The sequence below is a fragment of the Pavona decussata genome, unplaced genomic scaffold (genome assembly GCF_977016875.1).
Source record: "Pavona decussata unplaced genomic scaffold, jaPavDecu1.1 SCAFFOLD_233, whole genome shotgun sequence".
NCBI classification, from domain to species: Eukaryota; Metazoa; Cnidaria; class Anthozoa; order Scleractinia; family Agariciidae; genus Pavona; species Pavona decussata.
Genome location: NW_028145638.1, coordinates 4,343,894 through 4,364,219, shown reverse-complemented (window position 1 = coordinate 4,364,219; position 20,326 = coordinate 4,343,894). Strand labels below are relative to the sequence as shown.

The 20,326-nt window shown below is 36.4% G+C and overlaps 2 protein-coding genes across 4 annotated transcripts in view; one reads left to right on the top strand and one right to left on the bottom strand.

Moving 5' to 3' along the window:
• The window catches only part of LOC146458507 (rho GTPase-activating protein 44-like), a 22,146-nt gene extending 14,085 nt beyond the window's left edge, over positions 1-8,061 (bottom strand). Inside the window, exons 1-6 of one of the 2 annotated variants that reach the window (XM_085091004.1) lie at positions 7,873-8,061; positions 7,673-7,712; positions 6,350-6,451; positions 5,225-5,308; positions 2,077-2,153; positions 1,685-1,796 (exon numbers count right to left, since the gene is read on the bottom strand). In XM_085091004.1, coding sequence (XP_084947130.1) covers positions 1,685-1,796; positions 2,077-2,153; positions 5,225-5,308; positions 6,350-6,451; positions 7,673-7,712; positions 7,873-7,925 — 468 coding nt within the window. In that variant the 5' untranslated portion in view covers positions 7,926-8,061. The remainder of the gene's footprint in view (positions 1-1,684; positions 1,797-2,076; positions 2,154-5,224; positions 5,309-6,349; positions 6,452-7,672; positions 7,713-7,872) is intronic. The other variant, XM_085091005.1, reaches the window with a different exon arrangement.
• LOC146458506 (uncharacterized) lies at positions 2,095-20,326 on the top strand. 2 transcript variants are annotated; one of them, XM_085091003.1, is made up of 7 exons: positions 2,095-2,193; positions 11,338-11,649; positions 12,651-12,747; positions 15,183-15,248; positions 15,562-15,593; positions 16,266-16,526; positions 17,334-20,326. In XM_085091003.1, the coding sequence occupies exons 2-7, from the start codon at positions 11,412-11,414 to the stop codon at positions 19,007-19,009; spliced, it is 2,370 nt and encodes a 789-aa protein (XP_084947129.1). In that variant the 5' UTR covers positions 2,095-2,193; positions 11,338-11,411; the 3' UTR covers positions 19,010-20,326. The 2 variants fall into 2 exon arrangements, with proteins under 2 accessions (XP_084947129.1, XP_084947128.1); XM_085091002.1 differs by lacking the exon at positions 2,095-2,193 and adding an exon at positions 8,346-8,849.

Genomic DNA, 20,326 nt, shown 5'->3' with positions numbered 1-20,326 from the left:
TTCATTCATTCATTCATTCATTCATTCATTCATTCATTCATTCATTCATTCATTCATTCATTCATTCATTCATTCATTCATTCATTCATTCATTCATTCATTCATTCATTCATTCATTCATTCATTCATTCATTCATTCATTCATTCATTCATTCATTCATTCATTCATTCATTCATTCATTCATTCATTCATTCATTCATTCATTCATTCATTCATTCATTCATTCATTCATTCATTCATTCATTCATTCATTCATTCATTCATTCATTCATTCATTCATTCATTCATTCATTCATTCATTCATTCATTCATTCATTCATTCATTCATTCATTCATTCATTCATTCATTCATTCATTCATTCATTCATTCATTCATTCATTCATTCATTCATTCATTCATTCATTCATTCATTCATTCATTCATTCATTCATTCATTCATTCATTCATTCATTCATTCATTCATTCATTCATTCATTCATTCATTCATTCATTCATTCATTCATTCATTCATTCATTCATTCATTCATTCATTCATTCATTCATTCATTCATTCATTCATTCATTCATTCATTCATTCATTCATTCATTCATTCATTCATTCATTCATTCATTCATTCATTCATTCATTCATTCATTCATTCATTCATTCATTCATTCATTCATTCATTCATTCATTCATTCATTCATTCATTCATTCATTCATTCATTCATTCATTCATTCATTCATTCATTCATTCATTCATTCATTCATTCATTCATTCATTCATTCATTCATTCATTCATTCATTCATTCATTCATTCATTCATTCATTCATTCATTCATTCATTCATTCATTCATTCATTCATTCATTCATTCATTCATTCATTCATTCATTCATTCATTCATTCATTCATTCATTCATTCATTCATTCATTCATTCATTCATTCATTCATTCATTCATTCATTCATTCATTCATTCATTCATTCATTCATTCATTCATTCATTCATTCATTCATTCATTCATTCATTCATTCATTCATTCATTCATTCATTCATTCATTCATTCATTCATTCATTCATTCATTCATTCATTCATTCATTCATTCATTCATTCATTCATTCATTCATTCATTCATTCATTCATTCATTCATTCATTCATTCATTCATTCATTCATTCATTCATTCATTCATTCATTCATTCATTCATTCATTCATTCATTCATTCATTCATTCATTCATTCATTCATTCATTCATTCATTCATTCATTCATTCATTCATTCATTCATTCATTCATTCATTCATTCATTCATTCATTCATTCATTCATTCATTCATTCATTCATTCATTCATTCATTCATTCATTCATTCATTCATTCATTCATTCATTCATTCATTCATTCATTCATTCATTCATTCATTCATTCATTCATTCATTCATTCATTCATTCATTCATTCATTCATTCATTCATTCATTCATTCATTCATTCATTCATTCATTCATTCATTCATTCATTCATTATCTAGTGCATAATTTTACATAAGTTTAGAATGGTTTAAAATGGAAGTGTATGTGAAACAAAAACAAACAAAATGAGAAGGTGGCCTATAAAACAGAATGGCCTAGTGTCCTTTTGTTTATATCTAGGTAGGATTACACTGGAACTTAAAAAAATAAATTATTCTTTGGTCATATTACGTCAAGAAGCGATGACATGGGAGCCAACACATCTCTCTCCACTTGCATTTCATATTCAGCTAGTTCTCTGGCCAGTGACGTCTGTACATCCCCAGCTCTTTGCATCACTTCACTATGAACACATGAACAACAAAAAACTGTAAGTTATTAATGATAAAAATATTGAAGAGTTTGCTGCCACAAGGGCATAACTATTATTAAAAGCTTTTAATTTGGCCAAAAAATGACTTACAGTGTACAGTGTATTCCCTTCTTGCATTAAACCCTTCAAAAAATTATTAATAATATTTTATTATTTTTCTTGTGTGTTTTTGCCTAAGAAAGGAGGAACTGGATGAACCCAATAATTTTATTTCAATACAGGCTTTAACTGATACTCTTTTGTCTCTTACCCCAAAAGAGAACCCTCTCCCAACTGCTGGCCTGATTCCAACATGCTTGTAGCTAAAGCAGTCTGGTGGAGCTTTCTCTAAAACAATAAACCACAGGACGTAATACAAGAACTATTGGTATGAGGTACATGTAACACAGGATAGTCTTATGTGTAGCAGCTACTGTAGTTTGTTTACTAGACAAAAAAAAGTAGGGAAGTAGGTCTGGGACCCTTTCCATTTAGCCAAAAGTTTTGGTTGGAAATTGCAAAAACTTTACATGTTAAATGGAAAGGCCACTTTCTTTCCAGTCATTCCAAACTTGCAATCTCATTGGGTGATCAAAACCTCATAACGGCATAATGATGGCGCAGGAAGAAAACAAAACAAAAATAGAAATTTTGTGCAAAAAAATTAATGGAACGGTAATTTCCATTCAAACTGGTTGGAATGGAAAAAAGTAGAGTACATCCAATGGTTGTCCGTTTCAGTTCCAGAAAGTTTCCGTCTGATCTGCACATACCGTTTGCATTTCAACAGGATGAAAAAAAATTTTGGCTTAATGGAACAGGCCACTGAAGAGCTTAATTTTCCATTGCCCTGCCAGCCCCACCATGGCACTCTCCTCCATGACGTTTCCCTCTTTCACTACTAAAACCGTATCTCAAGTCACATGTGGTTTAAACTGTTGAGTTTGAAGATGAAATCCTTAAGTGTGACCATTCATTACAAAGTAACTACTGAGCAGTACTTTCCTGTACCAGATGCTCTTTGTTTTCAGTATTATTTTAAACAAGAAAATGGAATTTGCAATTTTTTTTATATATAGTCAATTTTGAATTTGGGCCCTTTTAATTAAGATGTGCATAAAGATCCACCATAGAAGCACATTGTAACACTAAGAGAAACTTTCCCATGTTTAGACATTGATTGTTCAGCATAGATATATCCTTCTAAATTTATGATTATTTGTACAAGTAATCTGTCCCTTATGTCAGCCATGTTTGACTTCATAAATGGGCGACTTTGCACCCTATCTGAAATACAGCTGCCATCTTACATGTATGCATTAAGATGTGCCTTATTTCCCTGTGTATAAATGGTGTAGTTGCTCCACCTTTACTCAGCAAAGCAAAAAGAAGCTTAAATTAATGGTTAAAAGACTAGTGTGAAAATCTAAAATGGAATGTTGAATAAGTAGCCCATTCAAATAATTAACTACACTGAAAAGTATCAGCTACAGGTCACACTGAATTTACCAATAAAAGTATTATAATTACTAATAAGTATCAGGTAAATGCAAGACTGAATATTAGTTATTAATAAGAACAAGCTGCATGGATGCCTCATGATACAGAGCTCGAGACCAACTTTTAGCTCACCAGTGGCTAGTAATACTAGTCTTATTTCACTAGCCAAAACAAAATTTTCACTCGCCATAGTTCCACTAATTTGTTTTATGCCGAAAAGGAGGGGGAGGGGGGGGGGAGGGGTGGTAGAGGGAGGTCAGACATTTTTTATTACATGTGTAATAAATTTATTACGAAAAATCTTCCACATCTGTAATTTAAAGGTTTTTCACTGTATATGCAAATTGCATAATTTGCAATATTGAAATTTGAAGTCGACCTTTCTATAAAAAAGCTGTTAGTAACTCTAGGCATGCAGAACAAAAAGCATCTGAACGTAGGTCCTGTTCTCTTGATTTGCTTTTGTGATTATTAAATAATTTTCACCTTTGTCTTCTGTCCAGCACTTTTCAATTTTACCAGCCAAAATGACTAGTGAGAACACAAACCTACCAGTAAAAACTGAATTTTTACCAGTCTGTAGCTACTACGTTGGCTATCATTAGTCTGGAGCCCTGCTGATAATTGCTATGCTGTAGATGACAGATGCAGAATAATTAACAATAAAGAATTCATTAACGTTTTAACAGCTGTTAGCAGTAACAATTTCTGGCCTAATTTGCCTCTTATGGTAATACTTTAAACTGCAGAGTTGTTTTATTCTTAGGAGACAATAATTTACAGTTAACTTTCACAAATAAGGTATTACTTTACATCAATAAAATTGCCAATGGCAATTTATAGTTATCTCAAATAGAAGAAAGATCCTCGCAGTTTGTACGCAACTTAAGCAGTTGTGAAAAGAAAGCCTGAAAAAAATTCAATAGTTATTGCCTGCCTGATCAGCTAGAGATTTATATTAGTCATTCAAGCTGTCTTGTATTAAGTTAATTGAAGTAATTTTAAAAGCCTTTTCTCTTAGCAAAGCATACAACAGAGGGATTAAACATGTACAGCTAATTAAAAATTTAATTATATTTTTTTTTAATTAAGCTCTCTTCAGTTTTACAGCAAAGAGAAAATGGAGTTACGCAAACAAAAAGAGAGAGTGAGACAAACAAAAGAAATGAAAAGTTGCAAGAATTTATAATTATAAAATTTGGTTGGGGAAATGGTTAAGAGATGAAACTAAATTATATAAAATGAAAATTGTGTATGATTATGCTCATTCTGTTGTACTGTGCTGTTTAAGAATTTGTTTCAAATGATTTAGCAATTATTGGATTTGAAAATACTCATTTTTGGCAGAATTTGAAGAGTTAAGATATACCATAAAAGCTCTATTTAGCACCCTGACTTGAGGTCAGACTTGCTATAAATTAACAAAGTCATCCCTCTCTTTTAAGCTGCTCGCCCTTAGCCCCCCCCCCCCCCCTCCCCCTTCCAAAAAAGCAAACAAAGAAACAAACAAAAAGGACTTCAAAACTTAGGAGTACCACTGATGGTCAAAACAACAGTCAATTTGTCCTTGAGAAAACTTGGTCTTCAATGTGCAGATTTATTAAATAAATGCGGCATATGGTAAAAATGGCATAGCTTAAAAAAATTATGATGCACAATCCAATAGCTCTATGTTTTAGTTTTGACAGAGGTAGAATTTTCAAAAAGCTAATCTGAGTTTTGCTTAACAGACCCCCCAGCCCCCCCCCCCCCCCCCACCTTTCTCTCTACCAAGCCCCCAATTCCTGTGGCCTAGTGAAAACAAATATTAATGAAGTTCCCCAGGGACTCAACAGAGCTTTTACAGTATTAAAAGAGTTTTTAATTATTGTTTGTCGATGTAGGTGCATGTTGATAGATCTAAATGGTTATGTGATTACCATAAGCTCAGATCGCATCTGAGGCCACAGCATAGCAATATCATCCGCGCCTCGCAAATATGACGACTTGATGAATAACATAGCCTACAACAGATATTCAGGACTCTGAGTGATACATTGTGTGCATTGAGCTACACAGTAATTACAGTTATATTGCATTTACTTGCAAGTTTATAAATGTGTACAAGAGTGTAGTAATATAGGTGTCTCAAATACTGCCATCTTTTTTTCTCAAACAAAAATACTTGATTACCCTGGACATTTGATCCCAAGCATGTCCACTGGGATTTACTTCAAGATTAGAAACATTTTATCTTAAATTGTGACATATTTCAAACACACTGCCTATGACTTTATAGATGGGTAAACTCTGATATACCTCATATGAGAAACAAAACAATTATTGTTGGAAGATAAAAATGTGTTTGAAATATGCCACTGACAGTATTACAACTTGTGAAAGTCAACTGAATTGTTATGAAGGGAATCAACACTTTCAAAAGTCTTATACCTGTACTGATGTACAATGTTTGAGTCTAGGAGGTAAAATGTAATATACCTCAGACAAACACATGGTACTGGTTCCCAAGGAAGGAAAATCAAGGGGAGGGTTTTTTTTTTGGAGGGGGGGGGGGGGGGTGAGTGTAAAATTTGTGATTTAAAGATTTTTTAACTGTCAATGAATTAGTGACTCTGAAACTGACCAAAAAGTCATATCTATTCTTGGAGTGTCTTCTAATAACCACAGAACAATCCATATAAAGAACACTTTTATGTTATGACTTTTATCGGGGGGGGGGGGGGGGTAATAACATTTTGTGAGGACATTTGTTTGCGGGGATGGGGAGGTGGTGTGATTCTGATAACTTTTTTGTGGGATTGAGATAAAGATTAAATAGATAACAATGATGAGGATTTTTTTTAACCCTTTAAGCCCTAACAGTGATCAGCATCAAACATCTCCTAGTAATATCAAAGCTTATTCAACCCTGAGGTCAACCCTGAGGTCTTGATATTTTAATAACTTCTTCCCAATAATTCTATAGGAAAAGTATGATGGCAAGATAGGAGAATTTGCTCCTTGGTATTAGGGATTAAAGGGTTAAGATTCATAGCACTTCTCACCAGTCTTTTCTCTAAGTCCATCCCAGTTCCTTGCATTGAAGCAGCTAGCCTCTTGTTGGTTGTTTGACATGCATGTTTAATCTTATCAACTGTCTTTTCTACCTAAAGATAAATTTCATAAAAATAAAATAATTTGTTAAATCCTAAGAATAAATATTTGCCTTCCTTGCAATAACTCTTGGCCATATTTTCTTGATACTTAATTTTACATTCACTTAATTTCTTTAATAATTATTCACTTGGTGACCAACAATTATTAGACAAATGACCAGTATTTTTTTAATATATATATTTTGGACAGTCATTCTATTGCTCTTTAGAACTGTCATGTCAAAAGCACTGTCATTCATACCTAACCCTTACTAAATTTAAATAAATTATGATAGAATTTTTTATTTGCTTGATCAAATATTAATTAATGTTGTTCTATGATTAAATTTGAAAACAAAAATTCCTTATCAATTTTTCTTCCCTGCATTTGAGGCATATAAAAACAACAAATTTCAGTGACTTCTGGTTGCATTCAACACCGTGCGAGACAGGAGACTGGGGATAGTATAGTGGGGCTGTGACATCAATACAGGAACACTTAGTTTTGTGGTTTCTCTATTCCATAGTTTTTCATTCTGAGTGTTCAACAATCCTATTCATATTTTCATCCACACAGTTTTCTTCCTCTGCGTATGAAAAACAGCACATACAGTAAACTGCAACCTGGCTTCTTAGGATCATGTGTACAAGAAATAAATAATAGAATGCATACATTTGCATAAGATCAAACATTAAAATGATTTCTTTTGTCTCATAGGTTAAACACAGGGAAAGAAATCCTACAAAAATATAAAACTTGATGCAGCAACAGTATACCAAAACACACCAACCCTCCTTCCACAAATAAAACCACTTCCTATGAAAAAAATATTTTTATGTACCGTATGTAAGTGATGCTTTACCATAACTAATTCATTCCACTGTTTTCATTTTCTCGTAGAAAGAACATCTACTTCGGTATTGTATGTATAATTGCTTTGCATTACCCTGAGGGAAAGGAAACTCGGCCGCTCCCCCATTCCTCGACGCGACCTCTAAAATATATATACGACGGAAGCTATAATTCCGAAATTGTAACAAGTTAATAGTAATGTGGCATAATAATTAAGTGCGAAGAGGCTTTCACTTACCTGTTGTCAAAACTGACAAATTGAAATTCTATTTAATTTCGATTTTAATCCGTTATTTACAATGTGAAAGATTAACTTCGAGCCAACTACCCAAGTTAAGTCTTTGTAAGCTTATATATATAATCGATGTAGTTTTACTCACTTGCTGCAGATCATCGGTTAAGATTTCGGTCTTCTCCGCTCTATAATAAACACAAACAATTATTACTTTATATTGTGAGGGATTTCACATAATACTTTAATCGATGGATATACATTTTCATTCAAATGAAAGCTGAAAGGTTATTAATTGTTAACTTCCGTTCAGAAAATGTCTGTATGTTAATGAAGCGAGCTATTTACCTTCCAACCCTCTGATCAGCTAGCTGCTTCACGCGATAAAACTGTTTCTTCATTATTAGAGAAGCATTTATCCTTTATCTTTAACCTGGGAAGACCTCAAAGCAGAGTAGTAGGTACTCTTTCATTGAACATTTCATGAAATTTCCGCCATTTTGGTTTTGGTATTTACAAGTCGAGGGTGCGAACATTTTGACCAGCGGAATTTCTTGACAACGCTGATTATTTTAATTGTCCTCAAAAACACGCAAAAAAAGTGTTTTGAAAACGAAAATGCTGTTCAAATGATTTATATGGCAAAGGTTTTAGCAATCTATTTTTACCAAGATATAAACATGCTATCTGAAGACAGGTTACAATATTGCAAACCGGCTCGTTTCAGTTAGGTGGATGGTTGCCCGGAAATACGTCACATATTTGTTTCCCGAGCCCCGAAGGCCCTGGCTGGGGGAGTTTTTGTACTGTTTCCGGTCAGAGAACAGATCATGTGTCCATTGGCGATTGTTTAGGCCATGTCAGTCGTCAGTTTGAAATAAACACGAGTGAAGACAACACTACATTCCTACACCGTGTTAGCAGGTCGATGGGAACAGATTCAGTGAAATGGCGGAAAACTGAAGAAGCTGAATCTTGAAAGCGCTAAACCGCATACCTCCCCGACGAGTAAATTGAGACTTTTCCCATCATTGGTCGGTCGTGACAACTTTGTCGCCAGGTCTATTTTAGCAGATTTTCCACGGTACATTACAGAAGTAATTTCATTTAATCGTTTTCTGTTGGGATGATTCCTTTTCAATATGGTTGAATTCAAGCCTTCTTCACGTTGGAAATCGTCAGAACCCGAGGAACGTGCGGTTTTGAACCTTCGGAAATCTTAAGCTTATATCCCAGTAATTGACTGTCAATCGTTATGGCGGCCACGGCTTTTCACTTCGCTGTTGTTCAGCTGTTTTTGCTATGGAAGCTTTTAATTGTTGAAGGTAAGAACTTGTTTTTGGTGCTCTTAGCTCTTGAAAGCAGGCGATTATTCGTGATTCTTATCAGCTGTTTGTGTAAAGATTCAACATTGTGTCGGAAGAGGGCGACGATCACAAAATTGTTGATGTCTTGTGGCTCTACCATTTGTCAATATTACCAAGAGGTGGGAAGTGAGCTATGTTCAAATTTGGGGCCTCTGTGTGTAAAAACAAGTGGACACATACCACCAAAACAATTCTAAATTCTATTCATTTATTGAAATATGAGGTGCGATTTTAGTAACAGTTGGACTGTACCGTACCTACCTGCTTAGCTTAGCAATATACAATTAAAGCTTAGCTTGCCTTCGTCTGTATATAATTGATATTCCAATCCTACCGGTTTAGCTCCGTAAAGTACGGAAGATGTGCTTTACGTTTCGCAAATCGAAGACTACATTTCTTTCAAAAAAAGAAAATATTAAAAATGAAGTGTGATTAGGTACACTTAATACAGAGGCTTGTACATTCATTTGAAAGGAACATTGTTTATCAACTTTCAGCAAAGTTGCGGATATCAAGGCTACTTATGATGTTATTTCCTATGTTGTGCGTATAGATCGAATCATTTCTTGGGCTGCAGTTGTAAAGTTGAACGTTCAGAACCGTTTGAAGTACGATTTCTTCTCGCAGTGAGTTTTTCAATTAAATTTTTTTATTTGCGGCTGGCTGAGTTCCAAGTTGTCCACTGTTTTTCCGGTCTTTAGTTCCTTGTGGCACGTCCGACAAAATCCACCTCACGAAGACTTCCTTTTTCGTTTTCCAAAGATGTTAAAATCTGAAAATATTATGTCTTAACGAGTTTTATTTCTAGAAATTAATAATACCTGCTTGCTCAGCAGAATTAAACCAAAAGCCATGTTATGTTAACCGCAAGTTTACAATATTTTTAGTTTTAATAATCTGAAAAGAGCGCAATAGAATTCACCGCAAAAATAAGTCTGTTTTTAACAAGTCGTGGGTGAAACAAACAAAATGCTCTTTTTGTCAATTTCATGGGAAATTGTTGAATTGTGACAAATTATGAATTAATGAGGAAAACGGGAAAAACAATATGATGTTTATTTGTTCATATGGATTTTAAATGAGCATGGTACATTAGGTAGTTATTTTTTGAAAATTTTCTTGAAAAAACTGCCAAGAATAAGAAATTACAAAATGATGCTAAACAGCTATTGGGGCCAAGAATTCAAACTTTGCAAAATTTCAAGGAATTAATTCAAATATTTTTGAATAATTATTTGGTAGTATTTATTTAGTAGTTTTTATACCATGAATTGTTGTTCATTTTTTAGTTTCTAATTTTTAGTATATACTTGGCCGTGGATTACCTATAAACTAGCTGATTAAGCTAAGCGTAAATCCCACATTAAATAAAGTATCGTTATCGTTATCGTTGGTATAATTTCGCTTACAAATTTTGAATTCTCCCTTTGATCCTGTGTGGAGGCAAACTATACAGTTGGCCATAGTTTATAAACAGCACCAAGGAAGTTTGAACTCAGCACGACTGTGAAAATATTATAACTCCAGTTTAGTTGTGTAAAGTGGGATATCAACCCAGGACCTCTGGATTTCAAATAAGATACTAGATAAACCATTCCACAACACTGCCTCCTCTCAGACTCTCAACAATATGTTTTGAAAGCTTCTCTGTAAATTTCCAATGATGGCCTGCTAGGACTTAGTTTTTCTTTAAATCCAATAGTCCAGGGCAATTAAAAACCTTGGACAGGCAGACAGTGAATTGTTTTTTCTCTTATTGGCACATCTCCACCAAAGAGTATTTAAAAGATTAAGTGAATTTTCACTAAATTTTTTTTGACAAGTGGTGTCCTGTGGATACCTGGATACCTTTTGATTCAAAATTTGTACAAATGAAGGTCATTTGAATGTTCCAACTATTTACTGATATTACCAAAAGATTGCTGAAGATTTTTAAAGATCCCAGAAAGAGATCAAAGATGCTTTGGCTGTATACAACTTCATTTAATATTCAGTAAAGTTCAGTGTGCCAGTAACTTTGCCGCTTGTAAACAGACTCCTTAAATGCAGAATGAGGTGGAAAGTGTTAACATGGCAAGTGAATGGGAAAGGGCAAGGAGCAAACCTTAACTTATGAAGACTAATGTACGCGTACCAATTAATAATTATTAATCGGGCCGATTTGGCCCAATGCAACAAAGAAAATGAGTGAGCAGATGAAAACTACCCCATTGTATAAAAATCTATTGCACTTGCTACAGATTTATTTAATTGGGCTGATTTTCACCTTGTGCTACATAAACAGACTTAAAAGAAATCGGCCAACAAACATTTTTGCCAGCCCACATAATTAAACCAACTAATCGGGCCAATAGATTGGTGTGCATGTAAATTAATTAGCCTTAAGCATTCATTTACCTTTTTGACCCAATATTTCTTTCATTGCAATTTTGTATTTTTCTTTCAGGTGCAGGTAATTCGTCAGTATCGCTAAACAATGTAACAAATCCTACGGCAAGTAATGGTGTAAGTAATCAGCTTATGCCCACAAATATGACAGCTATCACCAATTCTGGCACTGGTGCTGTAAATTCTACCCATGTGCCTTCTGCTCACCTGCGTGGAGGAAAAACAGAAGCTGGAATTGATAAAGAGACAGGGAAGAGTGCAACAGGTCCCTCTACTGCTGCATTGCCAACAGAAGGAATTGGTGCCCTGCAGTCAAATGAACCAAACAGTAGTGTACCACTTGTTGTTGGAAACGAAGGGGACGAAAAAGGTAAATTATGGAATAGATTTTAAAATTATATTTAAGGCAACGTGCAAATAATATTTGTTCAAGGAAGTTTGAGAGTTAGAGTAAAATAATATTTATTTAATTTTATTAGTATACAAATCAAAGAGTGTGTAGGATACAGGTAACACTGTGTGAGATTGTATGGGTAAACTGTCTCTTTTTTCATAATAAACAATTCAATGCGATTTAATTAATATATGCTTAAAGTTTACAACATTAGTTTAGGGCATTAAATGCAGAAATGGTATGTTAACATCTTGATAATTTGTTTTTTTATCCACATCTGATCTGTCCAGCCCTTGACCCACCCAACAACACCTCTGTTATACTGTTACTTAAAGCTTCCTGTTATTAAAGCTTTACTTAATTTTCTTTGACTTGTATTACAGCAAGGTGATACCTGTGATAAGGCTATTACTGGCTATGTTTTCAAGCCTTGTGTTTCTAGTAGATAATAATGGGCCCACCTTATTTAGCACCTTAACCATTTGTCACATAAACATTTAATGTACAATTCCACCTTTCTATTTAGGTCTTTTGCTTACATGCTTTACCTAGATCCATGACAGAATTTTTGCTATACTAGTGCTCAACTATGGAATCAGATCCCTGAGGAAATGAGACATTTAAATTTGCTTGAATCCTAATTCTCTAAGAAACTTTTGTCTGGCCTGCTGGCTTTACCTTAGAAAGCTACTTTAGAAAGCTAATCATAATTTTCATTTTTTCTTTGTACAAGTTTACAGTGTACCAGACAGTATAAATCGTAATGTTGTATTATCCCGCTTCTTTTAATTTTTGTGTTTTAGACATAAGCATTTTTATATTTTAATTGGCACTTAAAATATAATGTGTAAATAAGATTCATTCATTTAAAGTAGGCTAAGTGTTTGACACAAGCTTTATTGGGCTGTTTCAAGCTGTCATACTGTATTTCTAGTCTGATCATCAGTATTAAATTATTGTTTTTTAACTGTCTTCAGATGATCTTCCATTCTGGGTGTACATCATCATTGCTGTTGGTGTGATCCTCATTGTTGGTGCTGTGCTGGTCTTCCTTTACACAAGAGTTGACAGATGGTAGGTTTTAACCACATACTGTATAATGATCTAAACTTTGGGTACATGCATAGTCAGTGATATAGTCTGCAATAGAAGTGGAGGGTTAAAATAATTAGCTTGACCTGGGAGGCTGTGGGTTGGGTACTCACAGAATTTTGGGTGTGGTCATACAGCCTAGGGCTCAGAATTCTAACCTTACTCTATCCATTTCCCTTTTTAGGCCACAGTGACAAAAATCAATGCTGGTGTTCTATTTCAAGGCCAGTAAACATTAACGATACCCTGGTTATTTCACTCTTAATGGTCTACTGAGCAGTCATGTTACTAGTACTGCCTCCTATGTGGGGGGGGACAGGGGGGTCAGAACCTCCCGCCTCCCGTACCTTTGCCTCCCGCCTCCCGCCCTTTTTCGCGTTTCTCCCGTCCCCGAGTAAATTATAAGGCTTCAAGACCCATATTAGTCACAAAGCTGTACCAGGACGTACCATTCGTACGCCTTTCATTATTCATTTTTTACTATATATATATTTTGAATAACGTTATTGATAGGTTTTGTACTCTGAGTTAATGAAGTTTTGACTAACATAAAGACTTTTGTTCTTGAGCCATCGTAGCTTGATCAGAAATAAAATACAAGCAGCGGTGATAAACATAATAAACTTGCGCATTTTATGTAACTTGACGTTTCATATGCTACGTCAAGCTAAAATTCGCAAGTTTATTATGTTTATCACCGCTGTTTGTATTTAATTTTTGACTAACATGTTCGTAATGTTTGACGGTTTAACCATTCTTTCAGTGACAACAGTCTTGTCCATCGTGCAGTGTAATAGTTGTTGCATTTCTTAATTATTCATTTGTTGGGATCATGTAATTCAAACAGGGAAGTAGGACATGGCGAGCTGGCAGCCAAACACCCCAGTTTAGAGTTCGGTACATCTCCCTAATTCTCGGGGCCTTATTGCGGATCCATTGCGTTTACTTGATGCACTAATTATAATCTTGATATCTTTCTCGATATCCTTACTCCCTAAAACTGGGTGAAAAAATTGCTTTTAGTTCGGGAAAAGGTAAAATGAAACTTTAGGACCTACTTTCAATCCAAGGTTTAAATCTCTGGGTTACTGGTGGTGAATTCTAAGCTCGGTTCTACTGCTCTGAGGAAAGAATTACTGCATTAAATGCAAAATAGTCCGGACAAACTGTTCATCAAAAAGAAGTCTTCATCAAAGTGCTGAGGAGGCTGCACTGATCTCCTCCTACTCCTAATCCTACTCCCCTTTTCTATAAAGTCGTTCCTGATTGCTTCCCATGCTGTTTGGCTGCCTATTGTAATAGGAATCGATTTTGCCTTGTCCAAACGAAAAACGGTGTCGTGAAACGAACCACTCCGCACTCTCCACGTGCTCATTGAAACAGCATTCCGGCGTAAATTCCCATACACCATGCAGCAAAATCTTTAGCACGGTCCGATTGACGGTCATTGGGAGAGGTCGTCCATGCCCCAGATTTCTCACTACCGCACTGAAAAATACTAAGAACTACCAAAATGGACACGACATTGAATCTCTGATACTAAATTTACAAGACGCGTTCTTGTTCGCCTTGCTCACCTCTTTTGAGACTTCTAAAAACTTGCGCGGCACTCACACATGTGTACACATGCCACGCTTGACATTTCATAAGCTATGACGTAACACAATGAAAGGGTTTACAGTTTCACCGGAAGTAACCCTGTTTATCGCCTGAGCACGAATTTTCGTGTGCCCTCGGATATAAAATATTGTGTAAAGCCTCGGAGGACGCTAAATGGAAGACAAATAACATTGCACAACATTGTTTAGTTCTTTTTTTGATAGTATTCTAACGAATTAATAAGTAAAGAAATTCACCGTTTTGTATTGCTCTCCCGCTTCCCGTCCTCTTAGAACTCCCGTCTCCCGCCCTTTCCTCTCCCATCTCCCGTACCCCTCCCGCCCCCTATTCTCCCGGGCTCCCGCCCCCCTGTCCCCCTCCACTCCTATTGTGACAGTGTTGTAACTCAGACTGGTAGCCTAAGAAAATCCAAGATGATGTTTTCCAGAAATTTGATACATACTACATATCACTGTCTGAGGAACACTGTCTAACGTTCTGTAGCAATGACCCCCTACATGCAGACCCACCCTGGTGTAGCTCTGGGTGGTGCCTCAGCTTCTTTCCTGGTAGTTCTAAGTAAATTAAACATTATGCATATCTCCCTGGTATTATATTTATATTGGTGTGGAATTTTTAACAGAGTTAGTTCCTCAATCAGACAACAGATAAGACAGACAATTCAATATGGAGAGTGTCCTCAGTTAGTGTGGTGTGTTAGATAGTTACATTGACACTTAAAATAAAGTTAAAAGTAAAAGTGTTTTCCTGTGGTTTGCTAAATTCATTGGCTTTTCACTTCTTTCTTTGTTATGCAGGAAAAACCATGGTTCATATATGGTTTGGGATGATAATGAGCTTGACCTAAGCCCTGCTTTCACAAGGTAACCAATATCTAATTTCTCCTTACAATGCCACTGCTTGATTAAACATTTAAGTCAGGAGAATAAAGGAAATGATCACCAATGATGAAATGCCTTGATTTTTAGACAAAATCTCTCAACTAGTAGCATAAGAAATGTATGGAGGACAGTGAAGAGAATATGTACTTGTATGTTGATATTAGGGCTGAAAGGGTTAACAAAGGAGCTAGTCAGGCATAATGGCTTAATGCCTTTTAACAACAAATGTTTTGTATAAGTAGTCACAGATATTCCATCAGGTGGTATAATTTTTTTCACTTTTTGTTCTTTATAGGGAATCTGAGTTTCTCCTTGATAATTTAGCAGGTAATTAATAAGTGTAAGAATTTATTAATGCTGTATTGTTAAATCTCATAACAGTTGCCTATATCATCAAAATGTTTTCCAGGTTCATCTTGAAGTGTGGAGCTTGAGGTAATATCACTTAAGGAGGGTGCCTACTTTTGCCACTGCGCATCGCATTCTGTGCATCTGGAGATACTCGGGTTCCTATGGGTGGTGTCTCCTTACAGGGATATTTTTGCACAGTTAAAACTATGCCGAGAAATTAGAATTTAGCAAGTGATCTTGGTATCCAAAAAGAAAATTGGGGGTAACCATGCATTTTTCAGAGATAATAAAGCTTCAATTAAAAAAAAAAAAGAAAAAAAAAACGCCATACATCGCTTTGTATTTTACGTTTTTTTACAACAATAATTGTTCTAAAAAAACGTAATTGTTATTGTTGCTTAATTATCTCTAAAAAATGTGTGGTTACCCCCAATTTTTTTTTTTTTTTGGGGGGGGAGGGGGGGGGATTCCAGAAGCTCTTGTTAAGATCTGATTTTTCCGCATAGTCGTAACCCACGCAAAAATACTTTGGTATTAGAAGGCACGGTCCTTAACTTCCTCTTGCACCAAACCACTCATAATCAAGTGTTACCAGTAAAACAGTATTAAATGCATTGCTGCTCATATACACACTGTTTATTTTCATAGCTGACCATGAGCCTGGTACTCCAGAGCTGCAAATCTATGAGATTCCGTTAGACTCATTGGGACATCAGCGGGTTTACATTGGCACCAAGCGGGTTGCACCCAAAACTGATGAACGAGAGGAAGCTGTGAAGTTTACTAAAACTAAAAGACAAAGAAAGAAGGACAAACGTGAGGTCGAAGACAACACACTGCCAAGGACTGGCAGAAGAGATCATATCTACAGCTCAGTCAATGATGAAGTCAGTAGCACCCTAAGTGAAGGTACACAAGGAAACGTTTTTGCTTCTTCCGTGTTTGTTTTATCTATCTGGTTGTTTGTTTCTTCCGTGTTTATCGTATCTATCTCCATCTATCTGTCAAAAAACGAAAAACTCACATTAATGTGGATGATAGTTTTGACATCTAGCATGCAATCATGATAAAATTGGGAAGCACACACTTACTTCTTCTTCCCTCTCCCACACGCATCCAGTCACTTGCCTGGAGAGGCTACAGAAAGCAAAGATTCTCCCCTTCATTATATTTACTGTAATGAATACCTACAGATTCTCTCTACCACATTGTTTGGAAGAAAAAAGGAGCTTAACAGGGTTTTAAGAAATGAATGTGGCCTATATTGGGGCACAAACAGTTACTATAGTATTTTTCCTGCAAATAGAGTGCTGACCATACCTGGGAAGGAGTTTACATTTCCATATATTCTATGTCAACCTTGTCAAAATTTACAGATGAAAGTATGAAAACACAAAAATCTGCAATTTTGGACGGTCATTGATCAATGATGAACAAAATCTCTTGCCTGGTGAAAATAGCGTATTTTCTAGTTGTGTAAGTGTTAGAAGTTTATACACATCTGATTGATTATAATGTCTTTTGCATTCCCTGAACTTTAAGCTCAGGAATGTAAATTATCCTTACCGATTACTATTGATGTGATGTCTGGTTTGATACTTGTTGAGGTTCTCCTTATCTGTAAGCTAAACATTGTATTGAACTGTAATTATAGCTGTGTATCTCTTTAAGAATAACTGAACACTTATCACTGCTGGTGGACATTCTACCTTGCAGGGGATTTGCGTGAAGCCAGGAACATCAATGGCCACACCCTACCCACCGTCATATTATCCAGTCAAAACTTAAGGAAAGTGGACTCACCGAAGCTCAACGGATCGTCCTCTCCAGAGGACTTTGTAAGAGAGATAAGAACTTTCACCCTTGGTTCCAAAACGAAGAGTGTATCAAACTTATTTCAGAACAGACCGCTCCCTCCAGCTCCAAGCAAGCGCTTCTCAAAGAGCCTCGATCGTCTTCGTTTTTTTGAAGCCGTGCCACATCACAAGGGAAAAGGCAAAACTTTTCCTTGTTATCAGAAACCAGCGTCTATACGAGCACACCCTTTACTGGTGAAGTCGTCGAGCTTTGGAGGAACGTTCAACAAGATAGTCACTGGAACTCAGCCCCCTGTACCGCCACCAGTGAGAAAGGGGTCTATCGACCATTTGGATAAATCAGCGACTTTTGATATGGGCCATGTTAGAAAGTCGAATTTGTGTCACAGACATTCAAAGTCCCTGGACACGCTTCTCCTGCTGAGGGATATCAACTGGACAGCCTACGACGTTGACATTTATCATTCATACGCAAGCGTTCACAGCAGCCAGAGTGATAACAATAACGAGAAGGAACCGTCATACGCAAGTGTGACCAGCGATGAAAAACCCTCGAGTCATGGTGATGAAACCAGTGGAAGATTAAGCTCTCAAAGTAAGGTCAGTACTAGATCAGGAAGTCCTATTGATATCGATGGACCATTGGATGGTGATTTGAACGATGAAAATCCATACGCCAGTGTAAGTGACGATGAAATATCCAAAACAGGAAGCTTGCTCAGTGGAAGTGGTCTGCGGAGTTCGAATCGTGACAGTGACAAAAGAGATAGTGGGGCATCATCTAGTATCGTAGAATCTGAAGACCCAACTTCACCATATGCCTCGGTCAGAATAAGTCAAATCCCTGGACTGGTTATACGATCCTCGGTTGGTGAAGGAAGCAACTGTAGTGAAGACGTTTTCGAGAAAGAGGATTCCGGTTCTAGTATAGGCACTTGTAAGGATTTAAGAGATGATCTTAGAGAGAATGAAGATTTAAAGCGAGCGAGCACTCACACTTACTTGGAACTTTTGCCTGACAGTGGTAGAGATAGCATTATCTCACAAACAAGCTCGGGGTATGCACGACCTATAGACGTGGTTTCGGAAATATCAGATCCTGATAACAAGGAAGATTTGGATAGCGAACGCCGTAATAGTTTGACAGACCTTGACATCCCAACCGGTAGCTTTGCTACGTTAGAAAGAGGTGACAGTGATAAGGGAACTCTTGAACAGTGTCCCTCTGTGGAGTACTCAAGTGAAAAAGAAGAGAAGGTGCCCTTGGTGGCAGACAATTCACCGAGTCCCAGAGAGGAGGATATACAATCAGCAGACAGTACTGTTCAAAGGAATCCTCGGTTATCACAGTTGTCCAATGAGGCTCTCGAAGATGATGATGATGATGATGATGATGATGATGATGATGCAGTGGATGATCTCGAAGACAGCGCTGCGCCAACAGAGGTACACATTTATGAGAATGCGGACTTTATTCAAAACTTGAAAGATGAAGATGCCGTCGCACAAAAACGTCCAAATGTTCAGACGTTTGGTTTGCAAGAACCTCACCTCAACGATGAATACTATGTCTAGATCAGCTAAGATGTACTAGAGCTTTATCGCGCGCGAACGGTCAGTGAAAGGACGACCAATCAGCAGCGCAAATACAAAAGGCATGCCAAAAGGTATGGACACAAGTGCAACATTTGGCGCACCACGTCTAGTGTTGTGCGTAACACTGATCTATCCGGCAAGGAAGGACACACCTTGGGGCTCTAATTTGGCTTCGTTGTCTTGAGTTTGCGCGCAGTTAATGCCTTTGGAACCAGGATAGCCTACAATCTTGGACAGAATAAAAAGAAAAATGAACCCCCCGCCGATATCAGTGATGAATTCGCGCTAAAACCGCAAGCGCCCCAAAACGCGCCATTTTTTCCATAATTTTTTCCATGAGGGGAGGGGTGGTCTCTATTTTTCATATCAACTGTCCAAGATTGTAAATGCTTGATGGCGTCAAACCCAGCTACATTAAAATGTCGCGCTGCTTGCACAAACCGCCAACTTATTTAGATTTTTTATTAACTATTAAAGACAAAGTAGTTGTTTGAGAACATTTTGAAACTTCAGCTGGAATAATATTAATTATAAAATAATTATTAAGAAAGTCATATCACTGTATTAAAAATGACGATGCCTTATAAAAGGATTTGCTCGAGGGAGTACATCTCTTGATACTAGTTTGGGATAAGGGAACGCTCATTTCGATATTTTGAAAAGAATTAGTTTGTGGAAAAAGTTATATACGACTGGATCGTACGTATAGTGTTGAGCTGGACTCGCTGTTGAATGTAGTTCGTCGTTAAGCGTTCCCTGACTGGGAGCAAATGAGAAGAGGAAGATTAAGGATGAGAGTTTGTTTGAGTTTTCTCGTATACAAGTATTGTAATCAGGTCGGTTCAACGAGAGCGCCTTGAAGGACGAAACGACTCTCTACAGTTTCGTACAGATTCTGTACCAGTTTCATTTCTGATGGACTCTTAGGAAAATTTGAGCGGGCTCAAATGTTCGTTGAGAGTCAATGGAAATGCACGAGAGTAACCTGAATTTGGACTCATGCCTTCTCATTTGATCACCATTAGTTCTCAAACTCGTTCAAGACTGAAGCTTGCCTAGTTAGCTTGCATGTAAAACCTAATGATGTATAGTACATTGGGATGATATTAATACATTATAACGTGATAGTACTGAGAAATTCAGTGAAAATGGATAAAAGTATTAGTTAAATGAATGTAATAGATTATACCTACCTGGGTTCAGAATTTCGTTTGTTAGAGAGAGGAATTAACGAACATGCACGAATATTGTATATTAAGAAATGATGTGAAAATAGAGTTCTAAGTGCTGTAAAAA